The sequence below is a fragment of the Stegostoma tigrinum genome, chromosome 20, assembly GCF_030684315.1.
Source record: "Stegostoma tigrinum isolate sSteTig4 chromosome 20, sSteTig4.hap1, whole genome shotgun sequence".
NCBI lineage: Eukaryota > Metazoa > Chordata > Chondrichthyes > Orectolobiformes > Stegostomatidae > Stegostoma > Stegostoma tigrinum.
The window spans coordinates 56,357,958-56,379,281 of NC_081373.1; the positions used below are offsets into that span (position 1 = coordinate 56,357,958).

Below are 21,324 nucleotides of genomic sequence, written 5' to 3' on the forward strand. Positions count from 1 at the left end.
CTCTTTAGTGATAGGAGACATCCCAGAGGACTGGAGAATAGCTAACGTTCCTGTTTAAGAAGGGCAACAGGGATAATCTGGGAAATTTCAGGCTGGTGAGCCTTACATCAATGGCAGGGAAATTATCGGAGAAGATTCTTAGGGATGGGATTTACTCACATTTAGCGAAAAATATGAACTTACTAGTGCTAGGCAGCATGGTATTGTGTGGGGAAGGTCATGTCTCTCAAACTTGATTGAGCTTTTTGATAAAGATGATTGACGGCAGGCAGTGGATGGGGTCTATATATGTATCAAGGCCTTTGATAAAGGCCCCTTATGGCAGGCTGATACAAAAGGTAAAGTCACATGGAAATATGCTGTGAGCTGTTAAGAGCTGTATACAGAGCTGGCTTAGTCATTGAAGATGGAGTAGTGATGGAATGGTGTTTTTCTGACTGGAGGCCTGTGACCAGTGATGCTCCACAGGGATCAGTGCTGGGTCCCCTGTTGTTTGTAACATAAACTATTTGGAAGACAGTGTAGGTGGCCTGATTAGCAAGTTTAGAGACCACATGAAGATTGGGGGATAGTGAGGAGGATTGCAAGAGGATACAGCAGGATATAAATAGGCTGGAAACCTGAGCAGAGAATCTGGGCAAATGAGAGGTGTTTTTGTTTTGAAAGATCTAATGCAGGAGGCACCTTCTGCTGAGAGCTTGAGTTGGAGGCAAATCCCCAGACATTGCACTGCATCACGGAGGGGAGCACTTACCTGGATGTTTTATACCAGGAGGGTGGTCATGCCTTTTAGGAGAGGGTCTTCTGTTTTGACCTCGAAGTAAAGGAGCCATTAGGAGGTAGTGACCATAATATGATAAGTTTTAATCTGCAATTTGAGAGGGAGAAGGGAGAATCGGAAGTGTCTATTGCAGTTGAACAAAGCGAACTATGGAGCTATGAGGGAGGAGCTGGCCAAAGTTCAATTGTACAGTACCCTAGCAGGGATGACAGTGGAACAACAATGGCAGGTATTTCTGGATATAATGCAAAAGGTGCAGGATCAGTTCACACCAAAGAAGAAGAAAGATCCTAAGGGGTGGCCGTGGCTGATGAGGGAAGGTAAGGACTGTATAAAGATAAAAGAGAAGTATAACATAGCAAAGATGAGTAGGAAGCTGGAAAACTGGGAAGCTTTTAAAGAGCAACAGAAGATAACTAAAAAGCCAATACACAGAGAAAAACTGTATGAAGGCAAACTGGCCAAAAACGTAAAGGAGGATAGTAAAAGCTTTTTTAGGAATGCGAAAAGAAAAAAAATGGTTAAGACTAAAATTGGGCCCTTGAAGACAGAAACAGGTGAATTTATTATGGGGAACAAGGAAATGGCAGAAGAGTTGAATAGGTACTTTGGATCTGTTTTCATGAGGGAAGACACAAGCAATCTCCCAGATGTAATAGTGGCTGAAGGACCGAGGGTAATGGACGAACTGAAGGGAATTTATATTAGGCAGGAAATGGTGTTGGATAGACTGTTAAGTCTGAAGGCTGATAAGTCCCCGGGACCTGATGGTCTGCATTCCAGGGTACTTAAGGAGGTGGCTCTAGAAATTGTGGACGCATTGGTAATCATTTTCCAATGTCCTAAAGATTCAGGATCAGTTCCTGCGGACTAGTGGGTGGCTAATGTTGTCCCACTTTTCAAGAAAGGAGGGAGAGAGAACACAGGGAATTATAGACGGGTTAGCCTGACGTCAGTGGTGGGAAAGATGCTGGAGTCAATTATAAAAGATGAAATTATTTGGATAGCAGCAACAGGATAGGTCAGAGTCAGCATGGATTTACGAAGGGGAAATCGTGCTTGACTAATCTTCTGGAATTTTTTGAGGATGTAACTATGAGGATGGACAAGGGAGACCTAGTGGATGTACTGTACCTGGACTTTCAGAAAGCCTTAGTAAAGTCCCACAAAGGAGATTAGTGAGCAAAATTAGAGCACATGGTATTGGGGGAAAAAATACTGACTTGGATTGAAAATTGACTGGCTGACAGGAAGCAAAGAGTAGTGATAAATGGGGCCCTTTCAGAATGGCAGGCGGTGCCCAGTGGGGTACCGCAGCTGTTTATGATATACATTAATGACATAGACGAAGGCATTAAAAGTAATATTGGCAAATTTGCTGATGACACAAAGCTGGGTGGCAGTGTGAAATGTGAGGAGGATGTTTTGAGAACACAGGGTGACTTGGACAGGCTAGGTGAGTGGATGGATGCATGGCAGATGCAGTTTAATGTGGATAAATGTGAGGTTATCCATTCTGATGGCAAGAACAGGAAGGCAGATTACCATCTCAATGGATTCAAGTTAGGTAAAGGGGAAGTACGACGAGATCTAGGTGTTCTTGTACATCAGTCAATGAAAGCAAGCATGCAGGTACAGCAGGCAGTGAAGAAAGCTCATGGCATGCTGGCCTTCATAACAAGAGGAATTGAGTATAGGAGCAAAGAGGTCCTTCTGCAGCTGTACAGCGCCCTGGTGAGACCGCACCTGGAGTATTGTGTGCAATTTTGGTCTCTAAATTTGAGGAAGGACATTCTTGCTATTGAGGGAGTGCAGCGTAGGTTCACAAGGTCAATTCCCAGAATGGCGGTACTATCATATGTTGAAAGATTGGAGTGACTGGGCTTGTATACTCTTGAGTTTAGAAGGATGAGAAGGGATCTGATTGAGACGTATAAGATTATTAAGGGATTGGACACTGTGGAGGCAGGAAGCATGTTTCCGCTGATGGGTGAGTCCAGGACCAGAGGACACAGTTTAAAAATAAGGGGTAGGCCATTTAGAATAGAGTTGAGGAAAAATTTCTTGACCCAGAGAGTGGTGGATATATGGAATGCTCTGCCCCAGAAGACAGTGGAGGCCAACTCTCTGGATGCTTTCAAGAAAGAGATAAGACAGAGCTCTTAAAGATAGTGGAATCAAGGGTTATGGGGATAAGGCAGGAACAGGATACAGATTGTGGATGATCAGCCATGATCATAATGAATGGTGGTGCTGGCTTGAAGGGACGAATGGCCTACTCCTGCACCTATTATCTATTCTCTATTGATCAGTGGTCAAGGAAGAGATGGCACGATTCCAAGGGAGGCAGGTAAAGGTATTCACAGCCTCAGTTTTGCAATTGTTCAACAGGTTTCACATTCTTTCTGCTTATTTGCTTGAGACTGATGGCTGCAGGGGTGGAAGAGCTACCTGACCATGACACTGTGGTACAGGAAGGCATTCAAACTGACAAAGTAAAAAGGAATGTAAAGAGAATAGACCCTGATCTGCACAGTCAGAAAATGAGCCCAGAAAGTTGCGTTTTCCACCTGGTACCAAGGTTCAGGACATGTGCTCAGGGCTGGACAAGAACTTGAATTGGCGGGAGAGTGTACCCACTTGTTGTAATTCGTGTAGTACCAATTATATAGCTACAACTATGAAAGATGTTCTGCTTAAACAGCATTAAGAGACAGTTCCAAATTGAGGAGAGAAACTTCAAGTGGTGGACTATTACCTTAGCTACAAGGCAATTAGCAGAGGGCATATGAGATCAGTAAAATTAATTTGTGGCTTCAAGATAGCTGTTGGAGAAATAGGTTCCAGTTTGTGGGGAACTGGCATCAGTACTTGGGAGAGTACTGTTGGACTCAATTATTGGGAAATTTCCTCCATTCCATGCTGGGACCAGTGTTCTAGCAAAACAGTATAACTAGGAAAGTAAAGGACTTCAAACTGAACAAAGGAGCTGGGGGATTAAGCTTGGGTAGTTGTAGCAAATGAAGTGGTACAGCCAAGGCAGGAAAGCAAAATAGTAGCATGATAAATCAGGGTCAGAGATTAGCTGGAAGAGACATAGAGAATAACCTAAAAATACACACAGAGAATAACCTTACAGTACACCACCAGTCTGAAATGCTGACTGCCTCTGGAGTGGTGGAAAATTTTTAGACCAGCCTTCAGTTCACTTAACATGTTTGTTAGATTTAAGACTTTAAATGAAAGAATATTCAGCTTTTAGGGTTTATGAGGTAATTTAAAGACTTGTAGAAGCATATTACTGCAGATGCTAGGATCTGCACTGAAAACACAAAAAATGCTGGAAATTACAGCAGTTCAGGCATGTACACGGAGAGACAGCAAGGTAATGTTTCAATTCTAGATGACTGTTCATCGGAGCCTAATAATGACAGATGTTTGAAAGGTCATCCAGTTCGCAGATATACTTTTCCAAGAGAGACAGATCTTTTCAGCTTGTCTGTTTTAAGCTTCCAGTTAACTTATTTTCAAAAAAGAGAATTGCTTTTGTAAGTTGTGGACGTCTACTCCTTCTACTGACTCGGCTAGCTGTGCTGGGAAAAAAAAAGAGAAATCAACTCTAGAAGAGTTGCTTAGCTAACCTTTAGTACCTAGTACCTTTGGATCCAAGTTTGCCCCACAGTTAAAGTGAGAAAACTCACCCTTATCTCTCTTCTGAACCTTTGCTTGTCCCCTTTTCCAAATTTACATCACTTTTCAGCAATGAACTCACGTCAGTGAAACACAGCACTGACACCAACCTCAATCAGAGATATCGATAAGATTTTTTTTCTGCTTACTTTCAGCTCTTTCTGATACTTTGCTGAAAGGAACATAGAAAATAGGAGCTGGAGTAGACCATTTGGCCCTTCCAGCCTGCTCCACCATTCAATATTATTGTGGATGATCATCCCTGTTCCCTCTTTCTTCCCAAAGCACTTGTCCCTTTACCTGTAAAAGCTGTATCTGACTGCTTCTTGGAAATATTCAATATTTTGACTTCAACCACTTTCTGTGGCAGAGAATTCCACAGGTTCATCACTCTCTAGGTGAAGTAATTTCTCCACATCTTAGTCCTAAATGGCTTGCCACATATCCTTAGACTGTGATCCCTAGCCTGGACGCCCCAGTCATCAGGAACATACTGATGTTTATCTAGTCCTGTTAGAATTTTCTAGGGATTTTCCACGTGGAGTTGTCGGTGTTGGACCGGGCGAACAACGTCAGACCGTTCCCGACATCGGTCCACAGGTTTATTTGAAACCACTGGCTTCGGGAGCGCAGCCCCTTCGTTGGGTGCAGTGAGAGGGCACAGCGCACACAGAGACACAGTTGATAGGTAGAGAGATCAAAAGATCATACAACCGGTGTGAGTGGAGTGTCAAATAATAAGTTTGTGCAGGTGACCAAGAGAATTATACAGCGAATAAAGTGTTTATAATGCTAATGTCAATGCTGTGTTGGCATGACAATCAGGCAGAGCGATAGGGACGTACAAAGGTGACATCTCGGGTCAGACACTGAATTAAAGGTGTGAGGCCTTGTTCAGAACAGTATGGTGGAGTCCCCTGCAGTGCAACACAAACCCAAGATCACTGCTGAGCCCATCTTCCATGGATAAGATCAACAGATGATCCCACCGCACTATTCTGTATCTGTAAAATCTTCCTGCTTTTCCTGTTGTGACAGCATTACCTCGATAGATTGTTATTACTTCTCCACCTTAATAAGTTGGTAAGTTTTGAATTACTTATTACACACTCTTATACGTGCTCCCTCTCAAGCACATGCACGTAAAAATCTGTGGGGTGAATCATTTTATTCAAGATGTTTGATTATTTGCAGATACGTGCAATTTTGTTGAAAAAACAGTAGCCATAGTCAGTCAGTGTGATATCTTATAAATTCTTGCTTTCGGAATAAAACCAGCCTGATTGCAGGCTAAAATTCTGAGACAGATTCAGAATAAGGCTTCACACCCACAATTCAGTGTTTGACCCCTAGATGTCAACTTGTGTACATTCCTAACACTCTGCCCAATTGTCACGGAAATACAGCATTGACAATAGCTTTATGAACATTTCACTCACTGTATAACTCTCTTGGCCATCTGCAGAGACTTACTATCTGACGCTGCATTCTCACCAGTTATATAATATTTGATTTCTCTGCCTGTAAATTGTGTGCTCTCCTCTCTCTCTCTGTACCTGACAAAGGGGCTGCACTCCCAAAGCTTGTGTGATTTCAAATAACACAGGCCAGGCAGCATCAGGAAAATTGACGTTTCGGATCGGGAGCCTTCTTCAGAAACGGGGAGCGGGGAAGGTAGCTCCGAAATAAACAGAGAGAGGAGGGGTGGGGCTGGGGAAGGTAGGTAGGATGGTGACACATAAGTGCAGTTTGGCAGTGGTGGGGATTGTTCAGTGAGGTGTGAGAGGCGGATAGGTGGGAGAGAAGATGGATAGGTTGTGCCAGGTCAAAGAGGCGGGGTGAGCAGAATTGTCTTGTGGTGCTCCTCCAGCTCCACGCTGTGTTAGCTCTGACTCCAGCATCGGCAATTCTGACCGTCTCTTAGTTATTTCAAATAAATCTTTTGGATACTATAACCTGTTATCGTGTGACTTCTGACATTGTACCAAAACAAGTGAATACAGAACTCAGGTATCGGAATTTGGAATGGTTTACAATGCTGCTCTATCCGTGCTTCGAAAGCTCTTTTGTCACTGGATTACAGCATATTCTACAGAACTCCATGCGACACCAGCGTTAATGTGTTGGTAAAATATCTGATGTGAAGTTCTCCGGGCTATATGGTGGAACTGTTTCTGAAATGCCAAGTTTATTTGCTTGGCAAACATTTTTAAAATCGCAAAATAAGTTAAAAGGCCAAACAGTGATGCCAGGGCTAAATGAGTAATGATTAATTGGGGGAAGGTCACATCGTGCTGCGCCGTTTGAAGTGTTCCTAACACCTCCGCTCAGTTCGCAACAAACAACTGCACCTCCCAGTCGCAAACCATTTCCACTCCCCCTCCCATTCTCTTGATGACATGTCCATCATGGGCCTCCTGCACTGCCACAATGATGCCACCCGAAGGTTGCAGGAACAGCAACTCATATTCCGCCTGGGAACCCCGCAGCCTAATGGTATCAATGTGGACTTCACCAGTTTCAAAATCTCCCCTTCCCCCACTGCATCCCTAAACCAGCCCAGTTCATCCCCTCCCCCCACTGCACCACACAACCAGCCCAGCTCTTCCCCCCCACCCACTGCATCCCAAAACCAGTCCAACCTGTCTCTGCCTCCCTAACCGGTTCTTCCTCTCACCCATCCCTTCCTCCCACCCCAAGCCGCACCCCCAGCTACCTACTAACCTCATCCCACCTCCTTGACCTGTCCGTCTTCCCTGGACTGACCTATCCCCTCCCTACCTCCCCACCCACACCTTCTCCACCTATCTTCTTTACTCTCCATCTTCGGTCCGCCTCCCCCTCTCTCCCTATTTATTCCAGTTCCCTCCCCCCATCCCCCTCTCTGATGAAGGGTCTAGGCCCGAAACGTCAGCTTTTGTGCTCCTGAGATGCTGCTTGGCCTGCTGTGTTCATCCAGCCTCACATTTTATTATCTTGCAATAAACTCCTGTTGCCTCAATTTATCTGTGCGATTTTAGGCCAACTGAAATGTCTCCTGCTTGTTTCTGACCTGACCTAGAGTGTTCAATTTTAAAAATCGCTAAATGTCTGGTTCAATCCTCAACCAAATTTCACAAACAAAATTGAAAGGTTTAGGATTTTGTTAAATACTCCCTGCGTCTATCTATTTGTAATTTAAAACTCCCATTTTCTAACTGGATGAAACTGAATGAGGTTGTTGACTTGCTCAGTGAGCTGGCTTGTTCTTCTTCAGACATTTTGTCACCATGCCCGGGGACACTGCTGATGAAACTGAATTCTGAAATCCAAAACTCACGGGCGCTTTTCTATTGACAGGACAGGAAGTGATTGAAGTGCCGGAAGAATCTCCAAGACACAGGTGAGTGGAGGTAAAACCAATCCTAGTTCTGATGGCATTTTTATATAAAACTAGAATCAAGAGCACAGACTGTAAAGATACAGGCACGACTGTCCGTTTGGCTTAGTGGTAAGAGACTTGGGGGGTGGTAAAAGTCTGTGACTATTGGTTATTGTCCAGTGGGATCAATGCAGGGTCCCTTGTTGTCCTTGATATATGCCAACCATATGGAAGTGTGTGTGTAAGGAGGCAATGACGTGGTGTTATTGCTAGACAGTTAATCCAGAGACCCAGATAGTGTTCTGGGGAGCCAGGTTCAAATCCCACATGGCAAATGGTGGAATTTGAATTTAATAAAATATCTGGAATTACAAATCTAATGATGACCATGAATCCATTATTGATTGTTGGAAAAGCCCATCTGGTTCACGAATGTCCTTTAGGGAAGGAAACTGCCATCCAGACATGCGATATGACCGTTAGAGTACATGTCTTCATCTGGTATTTCCCCAGAGCAGAGAAACTACGTTATGTTCTTCACAGCCGTCAACACAACATCGATGATGATGAACATCTCACCAAGACCATCTCCAAACCTCCACTTCTTGCCTTCAAACAACCAGCAAACTTTAAACAGACCATTGTTTGCAGCAAACTGCCCAGCCTTCAGGACAACATCGACCGCAATGCCACACGACCTTGCCATGTCAAGCTCTGCAAGCCATGTCAGGACATTGACGTGGACAGTGCTATCATGTGTGGGAACACCGCCCACTATGTTCCCGGCAGGTACTTGTGTGACTCGCCCAATGTTGTCAATCTCATCTGCTGCAGGCAGAGGTGCCCCAAGGCATTGTATATTGGCAAGACCGTTCAGAAGCTTCCACGACTGGTGAGTGGACACTGTGCAACAACTGCTAGACAGGAATGTTCCTTCTAAGTTGGGAATACTTTAGCAGTCAAGAACACTCAGCCTCCAATTTTTGGTTGAGCGTCTCCAGGGCACCCTTCAAGATACAAACAACACAGAATCGCTGAGCTGAAACTGATAGCTAAGTTCTGTACACATGAAGACAGGTTGAGACCGTGATCTTAAATTCATCTCCCAATACATGTGACCCCACCATACTTCCTTCCTGTCTTGTTTTAACGCCATCACCTGAATAATTTATGATAATCCACTCACCCCATTTGTATGATCCCTCTGCCCTTGATCTCTGCGTATAAAATCTGTGTTTGTGTGCTTCTGTCTCATTTGACCAGATGAAGGGGCTACGCTTTAAAAGCTTCTGATTTCCAAGAAGCCTGTTCGACTATAGCCAGGTGTCCTGTGAGCTTTGTGTTGGCCTGCCCCAGTCCAACAATAGCACCTCCCTGCCCTCATAAGGACAGGAGATGATTCTCAACTCATCAGTTGCCAGTTCCAACATGCCACAGTGAAAAACTGCAACAACATCCTCAGAAGACAGACGTAGGATACGACCAATAGAGTACACTTGCCAGTCTGGTACTTCCAGTACTAATACTGAAAGGAAAGGGGAAACTTGGTGAAATTACCAATCATTGGGGAAGTATTACTGAGCAAACTGTTGGAGCTGTGAACTTCTAAGTCCCTAAGTCTGATGGACCTCATCAAGGATATTGAAACTGGTGCTTAATGAGGGTGTAAATGCATTGTTGCAAATTCTCCCAAATTCACCAGATTCTGGAAGTGCTGTATTAGACTGGAGAGTGGGAAGTATTATTCAAAGAGGGGAAGACGGCAGAAAATAGGAAACTACAGGTCAGTTAACTCTATGCCTTTCATGAGGAAGGTGTTGGAATTTATCATTGAGGATTAACATTTACTGTGGGTAAAGAAGAAACTGAGTGCACTGCACTTGGATCTGCAGAAGCATTTGTCCACAAATGCTTATTGCTCCAAAGACGAAGCCCGTGGTGTTCGGGCTATGTAGGTCGCATGTCCCAAAGACTGGCAGATTGAATCAAAGAGCATGTGCCTCCAGCTCTTCCAAACACAGAGGGTACCAATCAAACCCAATCAGCTGGCACTGAATTCCAACATTCGATGTGAATCCACAATTGGAAACATTCCCTGAAGAAGTGAGTGTGCGAAAAAGTGATTTAGGTTTGTCATTTGGGCTTGCAGATTTTGTATGTTTGCATATACTAGAAGCTACATAAATTGTTACAGGATCTTGCAGGACAGAAAGACATGTGTGCCTATTTTAACTCAACAAAATAGGTATCAGCCGTATGCTCGTTCCCTTCTGAAATGGATGCCTTGATCAATTGGATTCAACTGGCCTTATTTAAAACCTAAACATATCTGCCAATCATCATAAACTAGTCCATTTTCCCTGGCAATACCTTTGCCAGTCAGAGTCCATTTAGCAGCCAATTACCACTCTTGTCCCCAATGGTATAAATGTTGCTTGCTCACTTGTAAACGTTTTTGTCTTGCAAATTGTCCTGATGATGACAAGATGAAAAGCTCTTGACAACATGTCTTTTGAGCAATGACGCAGGTAGAGTGGAGTCAGTTTGACCTGTTTTTCTAGGTTAGAGACAGAAATTAGCCAGTGAAATACAGGTGCTATCTGTGGGTTCCACATCAGAGGAAGCAGTGAAGATATTTTTAGGAGACGGAAAATGCAGAGCTTTGTAGATTCTGCTTAGAAAGATACTGGTCATGTTGTATATTAAAAATTTAGAAGCAACAGAAGCACTATGTTCTTTTACATGAACATACAAGTTAGGAGTAGACCATTTGGCCCTTTAAACCTGCACTACTTTTGAAAAAGATCATGGATGATCTGTTTGTGTTCCCAATTCCACATTCCAATTTACATCTCATCACCTTTGATTCCCTTGTGTGAGAAAAATCCAGCCATGACTGTCTTAAAATATTAATTGCCCTTACCTCCACTGTCTTCAGTTGCAACGAAACCCAAAGTTAAGCAACCCTCAGCGAGAAGAAAAATTCTCCTCACCTCTGTCCTAAAAATGCAACCTGTACTTTTTAAACAGTGACCCCTAGATCTGGGCTCATCTACAAGACTCACTGTATCAATCTTGTACACTTTAAATAAGGCATTGTTCACTCTTCTAAATTCCACCGGAAACAAGCTCAGTCTGTCCAACCTCACTGCATGAGATAGTCCACTCATTCCAGGTATTAATTCAGTAAACCACCCTGGTTTATTGTTTTTCATTTTTTTATTTTTTATTCTGGTACATTTACCTCGTTCATTAAATAGTATTCAAGATGGGGCAGCATGGTGGCTCAGAGGTTAGCACTGCTCCTTCACAATGCCAGGGACCCAGATTCAATTCCAGCCTCGGGTGACTGTGTGGAGATTACATGTTCTCCCTCTGTCTGTGTGGGCTTCCTTGAGGTACTCCAGTTTCCTCTCACAGTCCAAAGATGTGCAGGATAGTTGGATTGGCCATGCTAAATTGTCCATAGTGTCCAGAGATGTGTAGGTTAAGTGGTTTAGCCATGGAAATGTAGGATTTCTTGGGGAGTGCGTTGGTATGGATTTGGGCTGAATGGCCTGTTTCCACAGTGTATGGATTTTTTGATTTTATGTGACGTCACCAGTGCCTATAAGATTGCAGCATAGTCTATTTTATTATTTTATATTCAGTTCCTCTGATAATAAAGGATAGTATCTCAGTACACTTTTTGATTATGTGCTACACCTGCATTCTGACTTATTATGACTCATGCACCCCAACACTTGGATCCTTAGAATTCTGCAGTCGTTCTCAGTTTAAATAATACTCTGCTTTTTCGTATGTGGTGTCCGATGTCAGCAGAGTGAGGGGATTGTAAAGGATTATAGTAGCAGTGGATGACTGTATACACAGGGAGATAGATACTGTTCTCTGCAGCTGGGACCGAGAGTTTTGAGTGTTGTCTGTGTGATGCCAGGCTAAAGAGCATTCGCTTGTCTGGAGGTGAACATTGGGCAAGAAGGTTCAGATCAAGTCATTGTGTCCACATAAAACTAAGTTGTAATTAGAACAGAGAATGATGTTTTGCCAAGACAGTTTCAGAATTTCAAGCCTAAATTAAAAAGCAGGACCTCAACATTTTTTCTGATGAAGGGTCTAGGCCTGAAACATCAGCTTTTGTGCTCCTAAGATGCTGCTTGACCTGCTGTGTTCATCCAGCTCCACACTTTGTTACCTCAACATTGATAGTGTCTTGACTGTCTTGAAAAGGGTACCTTTTCTCCCAGACTGAAAAATAATGTTTAAAAAGAGCCAATTTAAGCCGGCTTTCTTGATTAAAGAAAGAGTGAGTTTATTACTGACTAAATGTGAGAAATGAATGCGCATAAAGAATATACACAGATCAGAAAAGAGAAGTGCAGCCAAACCAATGTAAAAGTTGAGATATAAGGATCAGTTGCTGGGTTGTTTGTGACAAATACGTTGTGGAATATTGCAGCCTTTATGTTGGGTTAGTATTTCTGAAGAAGGGTCCCGACCCGAAACGTCTGGCTTTTCTGCTCCTCTGATGCTGCTTGGCCTGCTGTGTTCATCCAGCTTCACACCTTGTTATCTCAGATTCCCCAGCATCAGCAGTTCCTACTATCTCTAGTATTTGATCTGTTGATTTTGAGATTCTTGGCATTGTACAGTAGCTGAAATTCTTTTGTCCCATTTCCTTTCAATTGTTCCTGGCTAGTACTCAGAGCAACACTTTTCCTTCCTTTTTCTAACTCAGTGTAAGGGTGTTTTCATTAATAATTGAAAGTTAGCATTTCTAACACTTAATACTGAGAGAGAAGAGATCCTGATTGGTCCCTCTCGCACTATGATTCAACAGAAGCAGTGTCACTTACCCAGATCATGGCTGAAACAGACCATGATGGGGTGGGGTGGTAGGCAGAAGATTAGCCATAAAGAAATAGGTGAAGAGTCAGAAAATATTGAAGAAATAAATAAGTCACTAATCAGTCGCTAGCTTTTGACAGGATACAATTTGGACTTCTGTCTTCTGTTCTAATTTATTTTCTTTACCACAGAGAAGATGAAGCTTTCTGAATATTTTGCACGAATTGGCTACACAGGACCTTGCAACAAAGCTGACCTGGAGACACTAAGCAAATTAGTTGAAAACCATGTCACATCTATTCCGTATGAAAATCTCAATCCACACTGTGGAGAAACAATTGAGGTCAATGTGGAAGCAGTCTTTGACAAAATGGTGAGGAAGCAAAGAGGTGGCTGCTGTGTGGAGCATAATGGCTTATTCTGGTGGGTACTAAAGGAGATGGGGTACAATGTGATGTTTACAGCTGCAAGATTGTACAAACCAGCAAAGGATTGTTACGAATCCTACCCATCTCATTGTATCCTCATAGTCACCATTGATTCTAAGAGTTATGTTGCTGATGTGGGCTTTGTATCATCCTACCAGCTACGACAACCACTGGAGCTGGTATCAGGCAAAGAACAGTCTCAGCTTCCGGGCACATTCCGCCTGACTGAAGAGAACAATATCTGGTACATGGATAAAGCTATAAGGAAACTTCACATTGAAGGTCAAAGCAGCAACAGTGAGTTTCTGCAGAACCAACCTGCCTATGAAAAACTGTTTTGTTTTGCCCTTAAGCCTTATAAAATTGAGGATTTTCAGGACAAATTAACCTATTTAATAACGACTCCTGGGGCCATGTTTAAAGAGTTATCCTATGTTTGTTACCAAACCCAGAATGGCATTAAAATTCTGAAGGGTACAACCTACATTGAAAAGATGTTCAATGGGAAAGATGGAACGGATGTCAGAACCTCCAAAAGTCTGACTGAAGAAGAATTACAACATGTACTCAGGGAGACATTCAACTTGATGTTGGACAAGAAGATAACGCCTGTGAATAATTTCACTCATTTCCTGATTGAATAATATCAATTCACCATATAATAACATCCAGCAACATATTTCCTCTCCTGAAAGTTAACACATTATGGGGGGTTGGGATCCTGTCAGTTTTATATCACTAATTTCATCAGGGAATAAGAAGATTTGTAGCTCAGGTTGAGGTTCTGGATGTGAGTTTGCTCACTGAGCTGGAAGGTTAGTTTTCAGACGTTTCGTCACCATTCTAGGTAACATCAACAGTGAGCCTCCGACGAAGCCCTGGTGTTACGTCCCGCTTTCTATTTACTCGTATCTTTCTATATCACTCGTATCCTTACATACAGATAAGGAAGGACACCACTTTGATTGGGACAACACATCCATCCTAGGACAAGCCAAACAGAGACACGCACGAGAATTCCTAGAAGCATGGCATTCCAACTGGAACTCCATCAACAAACACATTGGCTCCAAATCGATGTTCCCAGGGGTGTGTAAGAGTAAATAATTGGGTAATTATTCTTCAGTAATTGCAACATGCCCAACATAAATTGGGATAGTCATAGTGTTAAGGGTTTAGAGGGGCTTGGATTTCTTGTAACCAGGGGAGTTTTTTGTATCAATACACATAGAAGGCCCAACAAGGAACAGAGCAGTGCTAGATCTGGTTCTGGGGAAAGAAGCTGGGGGAGTGTTTGATGTGGCAGTGGGGAAACATTTCAGTGAAAGCAACTGCAACACAGTACAGTTCAAATTAGTTGTGGATGGCGAAAAAGATGACCTGCAAAAGACAGCTTTGGATTGATGGAAGGCTGACTTTATGAAAATAAAGCAGGACCTGGCCACAGTATGACTGGGAACAGCTCTTTGTGGGTAAGTACAGTGGAGCAATGGATGGCCATTCAAAAAGGAGCTGGGGAGAGTACAGGCCCAACATGCACTGGCAAATGTAAGACCAATAAGTGAAGAGAACCCTGGATGTCTAAGACAATTCAGAACTTGATGAGCAAGAGTCAGGCTTTTAGCAAATCCAAAGGGAGAGATTTAGCTGCGGCCCTACATGAATACAAGAAGTGTAGGAGGGAGCTTAAGAAAGCAATTAGAAGAGCTAAAAAGAGGCATGAAAAAGGACTTGCAAACAGAATTAGGGATAATCCTAAGATATTTTATAAAAATATTAAAGGGGAGAGGCTAACCAGGGAAGTGTAGGGCCCATTAGGGACCAATGGGCAACCTGTGTGAGAATATGCAGGGTATTAGAAGGGAGTTGAATGACTACATCTCTTTGGTCTTCACTCTGGCAAAGGAGAACATGGATATGGAATTCAAGAAAATGGACTGTGAGAAACTTGCACAGTTTGACATGGGAAATGGGGAGGTATTGAAGTTCCTGTCAGGCTTAAAAATGGACAAATCCCTGCCCTTGATGAACTGCATCCCAGGTTGCTGGGGGAAGTGAGGCAGGAAATTGCAGGAACTCTGACACAAACTTTTAATTCCTCTCTGGCCACAGGTAAGTACCAGAGGACCAAGGGCCACTGATATCGTTTCACTTTTTAAGAAGATGAACCAGAAAATCACAGAATGGTGAATCTCATATCAGTGGTAGGGAAACTATCAGAGAAAATTCTGAAGGAGAAAATTAATAATCACTCGGACAGACATGGATGAATTAGGGATAGTCAGTGTGGCTTTGTCAGAGGGAGACAATATCTAACAAACTTGTTAGAATTTTTTTGAAAATGTGCTCAAGTGTGTGGATAAGGGAAGTTCAGTTGATGTAGTTTATATGAATTTTAGCAAAGCTTTTGACAAGGTCCCAAATGGGAGGCTGATTGAACAGATAAAGGACATGGAACTCAGGGAAACATGGTGACATGGATCAGAAACTGTTTTACCAAAACGACACAATTGTTGTGCTTGGAGGCTGTTCCAGAGTCTGGAGGCCAATGTCCAGCAGTGCGCTACTGGAACCTTTATGAAAAGAACTGAGAATGCTGTAAATCAGAAACCAAAACAGAAGTTACTGGAAAAGCTCAGCAGGTCTGGCAGCATCTGTGGAGAGAAATCAGAGTTAACATTTCAGGTGGAGTGAGGAAGGGTCACGTGACCCAAAACATTAACACTGATTTCTCTCCACAAATACGGTCAGACCTGCCGAGCTTTTCCTGCAATTTCTGTTTCTGCTGTTGACCAAGATTGGTAGAGTGGTTCAGAGCAAAGATGATGATTGTATAGTACAGGAAGATATAGATGGGTTGGTCAGATGGACAGACCACTGGCAGATGGTATCTAGCCCTGATAAGCATGAGATGACACACTTTGGACAAAGAAACAAGCTGGGGGAGTATTTAATGAATGGCAGGATACTGGGTAACTTAGAGGAACAGACTGATCTTTGGGTAGTTATTCACAGATCGCTGAAGTTGGCACAACATGTGAACAGGATAGCTAAGAAAGCATTTGGGACACTTGGTTTTATCAGTTGTGGCATAGAGTATAATATCAAGGAAGCAATGGAGTTGTACAGAGTATTGCTCAGGCCACAACTGGAGTACTATGTGCAGTTTTGGTCAAGTCACGACAGAAAGGATGTGACAGCATTAGATGTGGCGCAGAGAAGGTTCACCAGGATGTCGCCTGGGTTAGAGAAATTGAGCTATACGGAGAGACTGGCTAGGCTTGGATTGTTTTCTTTACAAGGAGAGAAGACTGACAGGGGACATGATTGATGTGTATAAGATGATGAGGGGAGTGGATAGGGTGACTAGAGAACAGCTTGGTTGAGGGGTCAATTACAAGGGGGCATAGTTTTAGAGTAAGGAGCAACTCAGCAGGTTGTGGGAATCTAAAAAGCACTGCCTGGGAAGGTAGTGGAGGTGAGAAACCTTGCACCTTTAAAGATATTTGGATAAGCACTTGAAATATCATAACGTTCAAGGATATGGGGCAAGTGCAGGAAATTGGAATTAGCGCACTTTGAGTGGTAGTTATGTTAGTGCAGACTCGATGTGCTGAAAGGCCTTTTCTGCACTGTATGAACTATCAAATGAATGAGCTTTGAGTGGATGTTCACATTCTGCACCTTGGTGCTGTTTCATCCCCACCACCTCCCCTTGCACTTACCTCCAGGTCCCATCACACCTCAGAGACGAGGTGAAATTGAAGAGGACATTTCAAAAGCATGAACTGAGAAAGATTACATGTGATTCTGGTAGAATGCATTGCATTTTTCTATTTAGCACAAATACACAAATTGCACAACAGAACGCAGAACAAGAACGTGGGATCTTTATTTGGAGGCAAGACTATATTCGTGTTAATTGAGAGGCTTGTCTGACCTTTAGTCTGCAACTGTCTGAAGATCACATGAGTATGATAGTCAGGACGGTTTTTTTTTGCAAAGGAAATCATGCCTCACCAAATTGATTGAATTTTGGAGGAAGTACCCAAGAAGATTGATGAGGGCAGAGTGGTAGACATTGTGGACTTGGACTTCAGTAAGGCCTTTGACAAGGTTCTGTTTGGTAGACTAATTAATAAACTTTGATCATATGGGACTCAGCGTGGGCAAGCCAATAGGATACAAAGTTGACTTAATGGCAGGAGAAAGATAGTGATGGTGGACAGTTGTTTTTTGGATTGGAGGCCTGTGACCAACAGTGTCCCACAGGGATAATGGGAACTGCAGATGCTGGAGAATCCAAGATAACAAAGTGTGGAGCTGGATGAACACAGCAGGCCAAGCAGCATCTCAGGAGCACAAAAGCTGACGTTTTGGGTCTAGGCCCGAAACATCAGCTTTTGTGCTCCTGAGATGCTGCTTGGCCTGCTGTGTTCATCCAGCTCCACACTTTGTTATCAGTGTTCCACAGGGATTGGTTTTGGGCCCACTTTTTTGTTTGTCATTTACATAAGTGATTAAGATGAGAATATAGAAAGGATGGTTAGTAAGTTTGCACTAGGGAAGTGATTGCTGGGCCCCTTGCTGAGATATTTGTGTTACTGATAGCCACAGGTGAGGTGCTGGAAGACTGGAGGTTGGCTAATGTGGTGCCACTATTTAAGAAAGGTGGTGAGGAGTAGCCAGAAAATTATAGACCTGTGAGCCTGATGGTGGTGGGCAAGTTGTTGGAGGGATTAACATGTACTTGGAAAGGCAAGGACTGATTATGGGTAAGCAACATAGCTTTGTGCATGGGAAATCATGTCTCACTAACTTGATTGAATGTTTTGAGAATGTAACAAAGAGGATTGATGAGGACAGAGCAGTGTGCATGATCTATATGGACTTTAGTAAAGCATTAGACAAGGTTCCTGATAGTAGACTGGTTATTAAGGTTATATCAGATGGAATACAGAACTGCCTCAAAGGAGAAGACAGAGGGTGGTGGTGGAGGGTTGTTTTTCAGATTGGAGGCATGTGACTAACAGTGTGCCACAAGGATTGGAGGCATTGTGGACAGCAAAGAAGGTTACCTAAGAGTATAATGGGATCCTGATCAGACAGGCCGATGGGCTGAGGAATGGAAGATGGAGTTTAGATAAATATGAGGTGCTGCATTTTGGAAAGACATTTCAGGGCAGGACTTAGACACTTGATGGTCCTGAGGAGTGTTGCTGAACAAAGAGACCTTGGAGTGCAGGCTCATTGTTCCTTTGCAGGTAGATAGGATAGTGAAGAAGGTGTTTGGTACATTCCTTTACTGGTCAGTGCATTGAGTAAAGGAGTTAGGAGGTCAAGTTGCAGGTCTACAGGAGATTGGTTCGGCCACTTTTGGCATACTGTGCACAGTTCTAGTCTCCTTGCTATCGGAAGGATGTTGTGAAACTTCAAAGGGTTTAAGGTTATCGAGGAAGTTGCCAGGGACGGAGGGTTTGAGCTACAGGGAGAGGCTGAATAAGCTGGAGCTATATTCCCTGGAGCATTGGAGGCCGATGGGTGACCTGACAGACGTTTATAAAATTCTGAGCAGACTGGATGGGGTGATAAACAAGGTCTTTTCCCTGGGGTGAGAGAGTCCAAAACTTTCATTTTCGGGAGGAGCGAGAGATAGAGAGAGAGAGTACCAGGTGGCTGCCGGGAAGGTAGGTTTTCCCCAGTTTAAAAAGCTTACCTCAAGCGGGAGTCTCTTATTTGGGCAGCGGTGCAGTGGCTGCCTCTGCTGTACAGAAGGGCTGGAGAAAGAGTGACAGGGCTATCGACATTGGGGATTCAGTTGTAAGGGGAGTAGATAGATGGTTCTGTGGTTGAAAACGAAACTTCCGAATGGTATGTTGCCTCCCAGGTGCACGGGTCAGGGATGCCTCAGATTGGCTGCAGAACACTCTGAAGGGGTGGGCGAACAGCCAATTGCTGTGGTGCATATAGGCACCAACGATATAGGTAGAAAACGGGATAGGTCCTACAAGCAGAATTGAGGGAGTTAGGAGCCAAGATAAAAAGTAGGACCTCAGAGGTAGTAATCTCAGGATTGCTACCAGTGCCACATGCTAGTCAGAGCAGTAATGAAAGAATAGCCAGGATGAATGTGTGGCTTGAGAGGTAGTGCAGGAGGGCGGGGTTCAGATTTTTGGGACATTGGGACCAGTTCTGGGGAAGGTGGGACTATTACAAATTGGACGGTCTATACCTGGGCCGGACTGGAACCAATGTCCTTGGGGATGCTTTTGCTAATGCTGTGGGGGAGGGTTTAAACTAATGTGGCAGGGGGATGGGAACCAAATATTGGACAGAAAAGAGGTAGTAACTAAAACCTGTAGGGAACTAGATAATGGAGTCAGCATGACTAAAGGGAATAGTAGTCGGGGAGCACATGATGAACACAAAAAGACAGGTTGTCTGAGGTGCATTTGTTTTAATGCGAGAAGTGTAGTAGGTAAGGCAGATGAGCTTAGGGCTTGGATTGGTACCTGGGAATATGACGTTATTGCTATTACTGAGACTTGGTTGAGGGGAGGGCATGATTGGCAACTAGTTGTCCCAGGATATCGATGCTTCAGGCGGGCTAGACAGGGAGGTAAAAGGGGTGGAGGAGTTGCATTACTGGACAAAGCCGATATCACAGTGTACTGAAGGAGGGCACTATGGAGGACTCAAGCAGTGAGGCAATATGGGTAGAACTCAGAAATAGGAAGGGTGCAGTAACAATGTTGGGGCTGTACTACAGGCCTCCCAACAGCGAGTGTGAGATAGAGGTACAAATAAGTAAGCAGATTATGGAAAGGTGTAGGAGCAACAGGGTGATGGTGATGGGAGATTTTAACTTTCCCAACATTGACTGGGATTCACTCAGTGCTAGGGGTCAAGATGGAGCAGAATTCATAAGGAGCGTCCAGGAGAGTTTTCTAGAGCAGTATGTATGTAGTCCAACTCGGGAAGGGGCCATACTGAACCTTGTGTTGGGGAATGAGCCTGGCCAGGTGGTTGAGATTACAGTCGGAGTATACTTTGGAAATAGTGACCACAATTCCGTAAGTTATACAATACTCATGGACAGAGATGAGAGTGGTCCTAAAGGAAGAATTCTAAACTGGGAGAAGGACAATTATACCAAAATTCGGCAGGATCTGGGGAATGTAGATTGGGAGAAACTGTTTGAAGGTAAATCCACATTTGATATCTGGGAGGATTTTAAAGAGAGGTTGTTTAGCGTGCAGAAGAGACATGTTTCTGTGAAAATGAGGGATAGAAATGGCAAGATTAGGGAACCATGGATGACAGGTGTAATTGTGAGACGAGCTAATAGGAAAAAGGAAGCAGACATAAGTTCTAGGTGACTGTAGACAGATGAAGCTTTGGAAGAATATCGGGAATGTAGGGCAAATCTGAAACAAGGAATTAAGAGGGCTAAGAGTGGACATGAGATATTGTTAGCACACATGGTTAATGAAAATCCCAAAGCCTTTTATTCATATATAAAGAGCAAGAGGGTAACTAGAAAAAGGATTGGCCCACTTAAGGGCAAAGAAGGGAAGTTTTGCGTTGAGTCAGAGAAAATGGGTGACATTCTTAACGAGTACTTTGCATTAGTATTCACCAAGGAGAGGGACATGACAGATGTTGAGGTTAGGGATAGATGTTTGCTTACTCTAGCATAAGGAGGGAGGAAGTGTTGCGTATCCTAAAAGGCAGTAAGGTGGACAAGTCCCCTAGTACAGATGGGATCTATCCCAGGTTACTGAGGAAAGTGAGAGAGGAAATAGCCAGGGCCCTAACAGATATCTTTGCAGCATTCTTAAACACGGATGAGGTCCCAGAGGACTGGAGAATTGCTAATCTTGTCCCCTTGTTTAAGAAGGGTGGCAGAGATAATCCAGGTAATTATCGACTGGTGAGCCTGACGTCAGTGGTAGGGAAGCTGCTGGAGAAGATACTGATGGATAGGATCTATTCCCATTTGGAAGAAAATGGGCTTATCAGTGATAGGTAACATGGTTGTGTTCAGGGAAGGTCATGTCTTACCAACTTAATAGAATTCTTTGAGGACATGACAAAGTTGATTGATGAGGGAAAGGTTGTAGATGTCATATACATGGCCTTCAGTAAGGTGTTTGATAAAGTTCCCCATGGCATGCTGATGGAGAAAGTGAAGCCACATGGGGTCCACGGTGTGC

General features: G+C 43.5%; 2 protein-coding genes across 4 annotated transcripts in view; both read left to right on the forward strand.

Moving 5' to 3' along the window:
- Positions 1 to 21,324, forward strand: part of si:ch211-250c4.3 (uncharacterized protein LOC100535981 homolog) — a 184,568-nt gene that overhangs the window by 27,040 nt on the left and 136,204 nt on the right. For 2 of the 3 annotated variants that reach the window (XM_059653181.1, XM_059653182.1), the window contains exon 4: positions 7,811 to 7,853. The gene's annotated coding sequence lies outside the window, so the exon portion shown is untranslated. Of the gene's footprint in view, positions 1 to 7,810; positions 7,854 to 14,117; positions 14,220 to 21,324 lie in introns of those variants that run through there. The other variant, XM_059653183.1, reaches the window with a different exon arrangement.
- On the forward strand, positions 12,877 to 13,752 carry LOC132210776 (arylamine N-acetyltransferase, pineal gland isozyme NAT-3-like). Its single transcript, XM_059652941.1, has one exon. The coding sequence runs from the start codon at positions 12,877 to 12,879 to the stop codon at positions 13,750 to 13,752; it is 876 nt and encodes a 291-aa protein (XP_059508924.1).

Coding starts and splice junctions, on each gene's coding strand:
- LOC132210776 (XM_059652941.1), top strand. CDS start 12,877: ATGAAGCTTTCTGAATATTTTGCACGAATTGGCTACACAGGACCTTGC.